Raw genomic sequence first — 12,483 nt, forward strand, 5'->3', positions numbered from 1 at the left:
ATCAGTGCAGTGGTGCTAATATCACCTGAGCAAGGCAGCCCCTGGCAGGCTGAGCCCATGCTTATCACTGCATCGGTTCTTTATTTTTGTGGATATTTGAGCCTCTGGTCTTCTTTTACAGGGAGTGTGCCCCCTTATTAATCTGCTGGTGCATCCTTGAGAAAGGATGGCTTTTGCTGGAAGGCTAAGTAGATGCTTCCTATTTAACCTGTGAAAAAGTTCTGGCAGTGCATTTGCACATGAATAAAGCCTTCCAGCATCCAAAGGGGCTACAAGAAAGTTGGGGATAGACTTTTTACGAGGGCTTCAATTTGGAAGGGCTAAGATTTAGATTAGACATTAGGAAGAAACTCTTCACACTGAGGGTGGGAAGGCACAGGCTGCCCAGGGAAGTGGTGGCTGCCCCATCCCTGGAGGTGTTCAAGGCCAGGCTGGATGGGGCTTTGAGCAACCTGGTCCAGTGGAAGGTGTCCCTGCCCATGGCAAGGGGGTTGGAATTCCGTGAACTTAAGGTCCCTTCCAACCATTCTGTGATTTAATATATTCAAAACACAGGTACATTTAAATCATGTGTGCGTACACACATATACGTATACATACATTACAGGTTGCTTGACAACCATGTGTCTAAATTGGCTGGTAGTAGGTCATTACCCTATGATGAGTTAATAATCCATTTCCGTCTGGAAGATGAAGAATATCTTTTTCTATATCAGCATATGGTTAAGTGCCTATAACCTGCTCCCTGTGCTGGGCTCCTAACATGTGGCTCAGTGGCAGTGGCGGCATGACAGCAATCAGTCTTACACGTCCCAAAGTTGATTGCAATCTCTCTGGGACTTCAAAATGCCCATTGTTTTGGATGAATTATAGCACAAGAAGCCTTCATTTTTGTTAACAATCTGCCCACAGCATTAGAAGATTCAATTCCAAAGCTATTATTCTGCCTTCAAAGCCTCCAAGTGCAAGGCTCGGCATACAAATTTATATACACTTTATACGCAGAAATGCACCAAGCGTGATTAATGCAGAAATCCAATTCAGTTAGAAAAGCAACCCTCATCACCCAGGCTCATTGGTGTCAGAGATTAATCTACTGAACTGACAACAGAAACCTTCTCCAGTAACTCTACTCCCTACAAAGCATCAAATCTGTTCAAAATCAGGATACTCAACACAGGGAAACTGCTCCCAGCCCTCATTCTCCAGGGCTTGGGCAAGCTTCCTGCCCTGGTGGAGAAGCAGCAGGAATGAGCACAGCTTGGTTGGAGAAAGGTTTTGGAGCTCCTCAGTCTTGGAGAATAGAAGTCCTGGTCACACTCAAATCCTTGCCACATCCCTAACCACCTCCATACCTGCAACCTTGGGCTCAAATGGAAAGGAGCACGAGGGACTTCAAGGGAAATTCACTTTTCCTGCAACAGGATACACACAAGGCATCAGGCTCAGTTTTGCACCCCTTACTCCTGCTGATCCTACCTTGGACCAGTTCTGCTGCTCTATCACACCCCCAGTTTTGCACTTGTGTGGGTAAGGACCCTTCAGAGGAGAGGAGATCAAGTTCGACAAATCAACCCTGTGCCAGGCTAAAAAAAGTTCAGATGAAAAAAGTAAGGAAAAACAAAACTTGACAGTTGCAGCTTTCCATGGCAGGGTTGGGCCTCTTGGGTCTTTCTACTTTAAGTTCACTGTAATGCTGAAAAGGTCAGGCATTGTTCCAGCCCTCCTGTTTTCTCCTGCCTCCAAAGAACCCAACCACGTTCTGCTGCAGTACTGACATTTTTAAGAATAGAGGCTTTCATGAAAATATTTACAGCTTCCTGGTTCCGCCTATTCCCAATGCGTGGATGTCAATTCATGATCGAGGTGTGCTTCCACCATAGGTTGTGCAGCTTCTGAACCACAGCTGGGACCAGCAGAGGCTGCCAGCATGGAGCATGCATTTCCTGCCACCTGTGCTGCGCCAGGCCCTATTACTGTTCAGAGGATCAAACCATGATGAGGGAGGTTTCCGACATGAAAGGAGCAGTCTGTCAAACACAGGAAGCGAGGACGTGCCATCCCAGGTCTAGGCTGGGGAAGGGGAGTGGCTGGCGTTTCTCTTTAGGAGAACTGCATGGGAAACAGCAGCCCAGGGCACTGTGGGACGCTCTCTGCAGAGCTTCCCTGCTGCCACACACAAGGGAGTCCACCTGGGAAGGAAACTCTAGCAGCCCCAGTGTAATTCAGTGTTTGCAAGAGTTCAGGACCCACGTGGAAGAGTTTAAGTCATGGATCTGGCTCAGAAACAGTTGTATAAAATGAAGCAACAGAGGGATGATGGATGTCATCCCTCTGTTAGGACTGCTGGGCGGGCTATTCACACCGGAATGTTAACCTGGAGGAGCACTGATCAGGGAAAGTCAATGCAAGCCCTTGCCCCTCCAAAGTCAACTAATGGGCTTTACCCACCTCCCCTGGAAGATGCAGTATTTCTACACAGTGCTTGGCCAGAAGGGGCCCACACAATCCACATTAACTGAAAGTTTCCTATAGCAGAAACAGTGGCCAAGACCCTCAGCTCTGGCCAGTTGTAACCCATCACAACTATGAGAGCAAGAGCGAGCCTGGCCACCTTTTTCCACCCGGAGAATGACAGCAGTACATGGCTTTGACATGTCCTACCTTTCGTTGTCAGTGTTGACCGGCATACGGTTCTTTTGCCAGAGGATGACTGGCTCAGGCAAGCCATGGATCTGGCACTGGAATCTGGCTACACCACCTTCCTCCACCACTGCATTCTGAGGGTGGATGTGGAAGTCAGACATCGCTGGAAGACACAGAGAGAGAAAAAAACATTCATGTGTGAGAAGAAATCCACTGCCAACAACTTCACGTGACCTAGAAACACCCCAGTTTCCCATTGACAGCAGACAGGACTGTAATGCAAGAAAAGCAGTCTGTTTTACAGCCTAACTTCCTGCATGGAGAAACACCACCAGTGGCAAGTTCTTGCTGTATGTCTGCTTCTGCACATTGAAATGATTGACTTAACCAGGACAGGAGACTGCTCCACGACACACATGCTCCACAGCAAGGTCTACAGGGGCAGCGAGAAGCACAGACACTGCACTGCCACTTATCAGAGGTCATTCTCAACAGCTTCAGCAGGGTTTGGATCCAAGCTCACATCAGAAAAAAAATGTCTAGCCTTTCTGTTGCTTCCAACATCTTATCAGCTGTAAATATCCTTCTGATGTGCATGGTTTGGCTACTAAATTACTTTTTTTTAAAATATCTTGACCAAAAGAGCTCCCAGTTACCCCAGTAAAACTTGCAGCCCTTGATTTCCATCTCTGGTTGGCACATGCTCCAGCTCATTGCACACTCTGCTCTCCAGCACTGCGGAAAGAACGGCCACAGGCCTGCGCTGCAGAGCAACAGGCTTCAGCAGATAGAAAGAGCAGCTGCCAAGAGCTCAGCAGCTCAGCTCACCCAGGCTTTTGGGGTTGGGATGACAAACCTCAGTATGCCTGCGCAGGATAAATACAGACCAGACTGTTTCAGCATAGCCACAGCTGTAACCATTGTGCAGAAAGACTCTGGCACACTGTTAAGACTACATAAATAATACAGTAATTATTACTATTAATTAATTGGAAGGTGCTGGCTGTTGACTCTGCAATAAACATATCCAAAGCTAATAAACATCCCAGTGGTTATTTAGCTCATGATTAATTTATAGTGCTGCATCTGCAGGATAATCTCTCACATTATCATATAAGATAAACTCCAAGAGAGACCCCTGCTCTGCGACCTCAGCCCGATTATACCCCTCACACTAGCGAGAAAACCTCATCCCCTTTTCTGCACGTCAGGTGTAATGAATGTACCTTCGCTAAGGAACAAGCTGCATTTGTGTCAGGGCAGTTTAATCATTCATCTGCAAACTCCAGTTGGGCTCAGGCAGATGGGAGATGGCCATTAGCAATCATACATTAAATATGTGTTGCATTAACCCGCACTGCTCCCGCAACCACCACTCTCAACACGCTGACTGCAGATTTGTTAAGCTGATCTAGGGACATGCAGCAAAGCTCCGTCCCTGCATGGCTGCAGGTTTGAATCCATGAGGGTGGGATGAGCAGACGGCCCTACATCAGGGTACAGTAAGGGAAGCAGAACCTGGAAGTGGCTGTGCAATCCAACAGCCAGATGGGAACCACAGAATGTGGTTTGGGTTGTATAGGACCTTAAAGCCCATCCAGTTCCAACAACCCTGCCATGGGCAGGGACACTTTCCACCAGACCAGGCTGCTCAAAGCGCCATCCAACCTCCCAGCAACAAGGCAGCCACACTTTCTCCAGGAAACCCACGCCAGTGCCTCCACATCCCTCAGCATGAAGAATTTCTTCCTAATGTCTAATCTAAATCTTCCCCCTTCCAACTTAAAGCCATTCCACCTCGTCCTGTCGCTCCATGCCCTTGTAAAAAGTCTCTCCCCAGCTTTCCTAGAGCCCCTTTCCATACTGGCAGGCCACTATAAGGTCTCCCTGGAGTGTCCTCTTCTCCAGGCTAAACAACCCCTACTCTCCCAGCCTGTCCTCACAGCACAAACACTCCAGCCCTCAGATCATCTCTGTGTCCTCCCCTGGACCCATTCCAACAGTCCTATATCCTTATGTTGGGGATTCCAAAACTGGACACAGGACTCCAGTTGGAGTCTCACAGGAGAGGAGTAGAGGGGGAGAATCACCTCCCTCACCCTGCTGGCCATGCTTCTTTTGATGCAGCCCAGGATGCGGTTGCACAGTACGAGGCAAAAGATCATAAAATATATTTCCCTTTCCTAAGATGAAAGCTAATAGAAATATCCTCTCTGGTAAGGGATGAAGTGCAACGTGCAATAGTAATTTAAACAATTCACACAGATTTAGCTTTGAAATGAGAGCACTCGTGGCCCAGAGCACATGGCCGCATGGGAAGGAGTCGAAAGTCTGCTGAGGGGGGCTCCCACACCAGGTGATCCTCTTCCAAGGTGGCAGGGGCTGCTTCAAAAAACAGGGAGTCTAGAGATGTCAGTGACAGGAGAACTCAACAGGAGCCTGCAGAGTATTCCAAGGGTGCTGTTTGGAGATCCAGCCCAGGGAGGGCACCTTGCAACCAAAGCTTATGAACTTTCACCAAGAAATGAATCCAGGAATTAATGAGAATGACACAAAGCTCATTTATAAAGGAAAAAACAAAACAAAACAAAAAACAAGAAAAGAAAAAAAAGCAGAGATTCAGATGCCTGCAGGAAAATTCCTTTCAAATGTACAGATGCTCAGCGCTGAGGTTTTTCAGTAGCTGACAGGGTTGATAAGAAGAGAGAGGTGTGAATGAGAACAGCCCCAGCACTGACTTGGCTCTGCTGGCTCCATAATTCATTGCTGTTCCTTTATTTCAATAATATCACCTCTTATAGGTAAAACTGCAGCAATAACCTCTACTCTTAAAGACACCAGTATTAATATTTATCATGAATAAAACATGGAAGTTATAAATAATTCAGTTATGAGGACGTTAAGTAAAATATTACTCTTCAATGACCCTATAATGTAGCTTTGAAGCACGGTTTTATGTTAAATGCCTAGGAAACATTGTGACCCCTTGCCAAGACCAGCTGGTTTGCAACAGATGCATTAAAAATTCATGCACTGATCTACAAAAAACTATTTTTAAAACCAATTTATGAGTTTATTTACAGTTGTACAGACAAAAGCTTTTGTAGCATCTCATGTAAAACAGCAAGAAAACTTGAAAGTGAGTGGTTACCTGGGATGCCGTTTTCAGCCTGGGTATAAGGAAAGAAAGAAGATAGAAGCACAACTGCTTTACAGGGCAGAGAGAGGTTAGATCTCTGCTGCCCCATGTGAGATCTTTATATATGACCCAACTGACTGTAACAAACTCGTATAGTGGAGTCCTTGTTCCTGTTTGCCTCTTGTCTTTCTGCAGCAAACACCAGGACCCCTGTTAGCAGCCGGGTGCTATTGTTAGAGTTGCAATGGAGAAGAGCAGCACAGCAGCCCTGGTGGGGTTGGCCAGTGGCCAGGGAGCTGCATCTCATCTCTATGCTAACGGCCGTAATAATTTAAAAAATAAATACATGCAATCACAATATTCACTCGTGAGCTCCAAAGAGGGGAGGCACCCTCTAATCCACCTGCCTGTGGAACCAGTTGTCCAGCAGCACAGCATCCATGTGCTAACAGAGGAACAGGTGCTGCCCCCACCCCTTTTTAGTGTCATCAGATGGGGCAAATGTCACCGTGTTCCCACTAAACTGCCCTCTGCCACCCCACATGTAGCATGGCACCATACACACACAGAGTGAGCACGGGGGGTCATCAAGCCACAAAATCAGTCCCAAAGTACGCACACACTCATTGCTCCATATTGATGCTCCAAGCCACGGTCGCTCAGAGCTCCTGCTATCACTACACCTTGTTTTTGGCCATGGTATGCACAGACCAGCACAGGGCAGGGAAATACAAAATAAAATGGGCTCACAGCAGACACGGTCCTAGCAGCCCTCCCTCACTGCAGGCATGGGTGAACCTTCGCCCAAAGACCTTCGTCAAGGCTAGATTCAGGCTCAGTTGTTTACAGCTACACCAACACATGAGGGAGAGGAGTTAGTCTTCATCTCTTATTCCCCCGCCACAGAATCATAGAATGGTTTGGACTGGAAGGGACATTAAAGCCCATCCAGTTCCAATCCGCCTGCCATGGGCAGAGACACCTCCCACCAGACCAGGCTGTTCAAAGCCCCATCCAACCTGGTCTTGAACACCTCCAGGGAGGGGACAGCCACAGCTTCCCTGGGCAACCTGGGCCAGGGCCTCACCACCTTCACCATGAAGAATTTCTTCCTAATGTCCAACCTAAATCTTCCCCATTCCAATTTAAAGTCATGGGGGACCTCAACTAGGATGAGGCTGAATCACAAGTGAGGCTCTTCTTTGAAAAGAAACCTCTGCTTGGCAGCTTCCACTACCTAACCCTCACCAGGATGCAGCTCCTGAAGGCATGTCCTACAGACACAGCACAGATGAGCAACAGCTCTCATTCTCATCCACATTCACAGAGGATTCATTCTGGCAGACAAATTTGTTGGGTCTCCCCTAATCCGAGTGCAAACACTCTCTCCATTCTAACCAGCCCTCTGGAAAGGCCAATGGAATAAAAATGGTAATAGGTATTGAGTGAAATCTTCTTTACTCCATGAAAAACTGAATTGAACCCATTAGCGGCCAATCCTTTTTTGCTCCATACAGCATTAGTGCTAAGCTGGAGATTAACCCAGATTTGATATCGAAAAAGAAAACATTAACTTGTTATGTCAAAGCAAATCCCAGGTCTGTTAGAATCATTAAAACGCAAACATTATCGTCAACTTAAGGCACAAGGGGAAGAAGATGGCCTGAAAGGTTCAATGCCAAGCCTGGTGTTAGGAGAGTATTCACAGAATCATAGAAGAGTTTGGATTGTAGGGGACCTCAAAGCACAACCAGTTCCAACCCCTCTGCCATGGGCAGGGACACCTCCCACTGGATCAGCCTGCTCAAAGCCCCATCCAACCTGGCCTTGAACACCTCCAGAGATGGGGCAGCCACGACTTCTCTGGGCAACCTGGGCCAGGGCCTCACCACCCTCAGCATGAAGAATTTCTTCCTAATGTCTAATCTAAATCTTCCCCCTTCCAATTTAAAGACATTCCCCTCATCCTGTTACTCCATGCCCTTGTAAAAAGCCCCCATTCTCCTTGGCACCATAAGTCCTTCCCAAACAGCTTCGCTGCCTTGAAGCACACAGAGGGATTCCATCTTCTTCCATTCCCTCCTGGCTTAGGAGACCTTCATCATCAAGTCAGCAACCAGCCAAGGAATATTTTCAAAGCAGTCAGCAAGCAGTCAGTTTCACAGACACAGGTCCCTTATTTGCTCTACTCCACACTCTAGAAATTAAGGATTTGCTTGCAAGAAAGAGCTAGCACAAAAAGATGGGGGGCGTATGGACATCACAAATCCTATCCTCTCTGTTTTCCAACAGGGATGCTTCCCAAGTCTTTAAGAAGATGACGCTGTATTTTCTTCCTCCATCTTTTTTTTTAACTGCATTTTTATAAAGATAAAAACAGCCCACGTCACTAGAGCCCGGTTGCTATTCCAGCTGCAGAGCAGCCTCCGCGCCTGTGAGTCGGCCCTGCGTGTCTAATGATGCTATTGTGCAAGGTTGTTGCTGAACTGCCATGAGCCCAATTTTGAATGCAAGCTGCTTTGTGCATAGTGAAGCGTGAACAACTGCGCCACCCATTTATCTATTTAATTCTCCAGGAGTAGCAGGAGCCTTCACTCACATCTATAGGGAAGAAAAATTGCCTTTCTCTTGGCTTTGGAAAAGGAGGGAAATATTAAAGACCAGCCATGTCTCTCCCAGTACAGAGGAAAATCCCCTCTGCTGCTGCCCAGTAATCACAGCAGTGAAAATGTCAAATCTCTATTGCCCACACTAGGCCTCAGATCTCAAAAGAAAATTGGCTGCAAGAGTCAGGAGAGTTTGAAGCGAGGAAGACATTTTGCAGGGATGGAGCTCATTTGAGAGGAACCAAAGTACATGGTGAGATGAGAGAAGGAGGAAGCCCCATTTGCTCTGTGCTAGACAGACAGAGGGAAAGAGGGACAATCCTGAACTCTTATTTGCAAAAAATGCTTATTCCTGTTTTGCTTTGGCTGCCATTTTCCACAGGGGCTGCTTCTGCACAGTGATGACAAATATCCTCTGAAGGTAATGAGCACATCTGCACTGCACGCAGGAGGAGCGGGCTCAGAGGGAATGTACTTGGTGGTACCTGGTTGCTCCACCCATGCTGCACAAGCATGGGAGGAGAAGAACAGGATACTCCTGCGAAGGCCCCTGTAGAGACGTCACCATAGCACCTAGAAAACCTTCCAATGCCTGTGTTGCAGCTCCACTCCACTTCCCGAGGCTCCCTTTAATGCACTTCCCATCACCAGTACACCCCAGCTTTCCTGCACAATCCGAGGCTCCCTTTAATGCACTTCCCATCACCAGTACACCCCAGCTTTCCTGCACAATCACACATGCCTCCAAGCTGCTCTCCCAACCCTAAAGGACACTTATGGTATGGATTTATGGTATGGATTATAGCTCACTTATTGGAAAAATAAGTACAATGCTACCAATTCTTAATGCAAGGGTTCACTCCTGTGAGTGGGAAAAATTTTTGTCTGGGTAAATGCAGTCTCTGCACCACGCATGGAAGTGAACAGGGCCATACACCCCAAGGGCTGTTTTTAAACATCTCACAGTTTAAAAAAGGTCACAAAGTCCTTTCGCTCTGGAGAGGGACTGAGCCCACACTGTCCCAGTACGCCATGCCAGGGAGCACCTCCAACATCCAACACCACACCACCCTCACGCTATCTTGGCTTAGGAGAACAGGGAGAACAGAGAGCACCAGGGGAGTTGCCTGTGCCAGAAGAAACCCCTGAAAGCAGTTGGCCTCATGCAGCAGCACCGCCCAAACGTCTCCTGCTCCCACACAAGACCTCCTGTAACACAGCTGCAGCCAGAAATCATCCTAACCTAGAAATAAGGAGCAGCGAGTCCCGATACATGGAAATGTCCATGCAAAAACACTCTTCTCTGAAGTCCAGCAAGGAACCAGGGCTGTCTGAGAATCCTTAAAACTTTCTTATAAACCTATTGGCCATTTTACAGCAACAGACACAGGCAACAGCGATATCTATTGTCACAACCCAAATCCAACATCATCCCTTGAGTACCAACGCACACTCTCCCCACAAGGCAACACTACTCTTCATAAATCGCTTCTAAAGATGCATCTTGGCAATCCCATGGACCAAACTGCTCACTCCCCTCACATTCAGCGCAAGTGGCAGCACCCCATCACATTACCTGCCATGCAGAACAGCACAGCTGACAGCCCAAGGTGGTTATTCATCTTCAGCACCCTCTCATTTTGCAGGGGAATCAACTAATAAAGAGCCCCTTTAACGCTCTCAAATTGGTTTCAGGGAGAGAAGTTTCTGGCGGAAAGGGAGGCATGGCTGGGAGAGACCTTTATCACAGAGCACTATTGCAGTAATTTTTCAAGACAAAATTGCTCTCTGGTTCATGACAGCGTTTAGTGTATCCTGAGGCGACCATTTGTGAAGCCAAACCTATGGTCCTGTCGCCCTGCTGCTGGAGGGAAGGGGGTGTATTAAATGTCATAAACAACTCTTAATTTGCTTGGGCACACTGCATATGGGGCTAGTGACTCTGCAGAGCAGGAGGAGGTTATCCGTCATCATTACAGCGCTCCAGCACCAAGGGTGATCCTGTCACACCTGCCTAGTGGCACCAGTCACCACAAAAGGCTCCTGCATGTCTGCATGGTGTCTTCTTCAGTGGGAGAACCCCAGCATCACATGAGGCTCCCCCACACCAAAGCAGAGCTCTCCTCCAGCAACCATGGTCCACCCTGCTTAGGGCAATAGCTTCTTCAGGACCTTGCCACCTCCCAGGACTTTGTCTTTGCAAAATCCCTATGATTTATCCCAGTCAAGTGCCCTTGCAGACCCCTGAAGTAATAAGAATAAGGGCAAGCCTCTAGGAGAGGCTGGCTCAGCAAGGGCAAAGCAAGGCATGCAGCACACTGCCAGCAAGCAGGTCTCTCCTGCCAGCTTCCCATCCAGAACTCCTCCTGTTTTTCCTACTCCAAAACACTCAATTAAGACAAATTACACAGTTTCCATTTTGATTTGTCACACAATAGCAATGTTTTCCATCCCTCTCGCAAATATTGATGGGAGATGGTAGAAAAGGAAGCTCCCACACTGCCATTTCTGGCCCTGGATCACTTTTTTTGCAGCCAACTGCTTCCGATACTAATTGCGGATGAGCAATCCTGCTTTTCATCAGCTCAGAAGGGCAGTGAATCCTCCAAGCCCAAGGCGTTATCCCGCCTTGCTGCAGCCCTTGCAATACATCTGTGTAGAAACATCCTGGTCTGCAAAGCCAGCAGCCAGCTATCCCTGGTTTATTGTGCTCACCAACAAGCACAAGCTTTGTTTTGGTATCTCCACAGGTGATGGTGGAATCCAGAAAGCTGAAGGAAGCTTTTCATCATGCCTGCCCACAGAAATGCCATCACCCCCTCTGTCAGACAGGGAGTTCTCCTGATTTACAGGCTAATGAATATTAAATGAGATGCATTTCTTAATTTTTTGTTGCCAGCCACCATTCTTCTGCTAGCAATCATTCCAATAATAGCTTTAAATTTCCAGCATCTGTTTTTACCAACTCTCTTGTAATTAGTTTACTAATGTATTTCTGCACGCCTTTGTTATTTTCAGTGGATTACTTCATTCCTAGCTATCAGAGATAGTGCACTTCAGTCTATAAGGAGTTTGGCCTTTGTTCCTGTGTGGTTATTCACATGGGGGAAGATGGCTCAGTGACTGACAAGCCTTTCTATCACTGCACATTCTCCATTTAATGTCTTTATACTGGCTCATTAATTACCACAGAAAACTCCTTTCCAAATGGAACCTGTGATTTATAGGAGACTTGAGCAAGTTGCCATTTTCATCAAGGTAAGAGCAAAGCGCACGAGTACTGGTAACTCACTCTTCCATTTTCCTTTCTGCTGCAGAGGGGTCAGCCCCGCTATGGTGGGACTTTTGACTGGGCAAGGCAGCTCAGCAAGTGCTCAGTGCTGATGAGCCATGGCCATCACAGTGCTCCTGCATGGCTGAGACCACCAAATCCATAGAAAACTGAGCTACAGCCCATTGTGTCTCTGCACTACGGTGCCCACTACACAGACCAAGCTATTCTCTCAGGCAGCAGCTGCATGAGTGTTGGAGGAGGCGTTCCGACATGTGGGACTGCCTCCAAGATGATGCCCTGCTTTTTTTTTTTTACCATATCTGTGGTCTTAAACGTTGCGACACACATAAGGAAGGATCTCTTCGCACTCAGCACAACTCCCAAGCACAGCACAGAGAGAAAATCAGGCTTTCAATAAGGATCCAGCAGTCAGATATGATGGAACTGTATCCTGGGCTGCATCAAAAGAAGCATGGCCAGCAAGGTAAGGGAGGGAATTCTCCCCCTCTACTCCACACTTGTGAGACCCCATCTTAAGTCCTGTGTCCAGTTTTGGAATCCACAACATAAGAAGGAAACAGAACTGTTGGAACTGGTCCAGAGGTGGCCACGGAGATGATTTGAGGGCTGGAGCACCTCTGGTATGAGGACAGGCTGAGAGAGTTGGGATTGTTCAGCCTGGAGAAGTCTGGAAGGAGATCTTATAGCAGCCTTCCAGTACCTGAAGGGGCTACAAGAAAAACTGGGGAAGGACTTTTTACAAGGACACGGGAGTCATGGGACATGGGGAAATGGCTTTCAGATGGAAGGGGGAAAGA

The 12,483-nt window shown here is 47.5% G+C and overlaps 1 protein-coding gene across 1 annotated transcript in view; it reads right to left on the bottom strand.

Annotated features, from left to right (window-relative positions):
* The window catches only part of IGDCC3 (immunoglobulin superfamily DCC subclass member 3), a 104,190-nt gene that overhangs the window by 42,124 nt on the left and 49,583 nt on the right, over positions 1-12,483 (bottom strand). Inside the window, exon 3 of the mRNA XM_069866384.1 lies at positions 2,665-2,809. Coding sequence (XP_069722485.1) covers positions 2,665-2,809 — 145 coding nt within the window. The remainder of the gene's footprint in view (positions 1-2,664; positions 2,810-12,483) is intronic.

The sequence above is a fragment of the Phaenicophaeus curvirostris genome, chromosome 12, assembly GCF_032191515.1.
Source record: "Phaenicophaeus curvirostris isolate KB17595 chromosome 12, BPBGC_Pcur_1.0, whole genome shotgun sequence".
NCBI classification, from domain to species: Eukaryota; Metazoa; Chordata; class Aves; order Cuculiformes; family Cuculidae; genus Phaenicophaeus; species Phaenicophaeus curvirostris.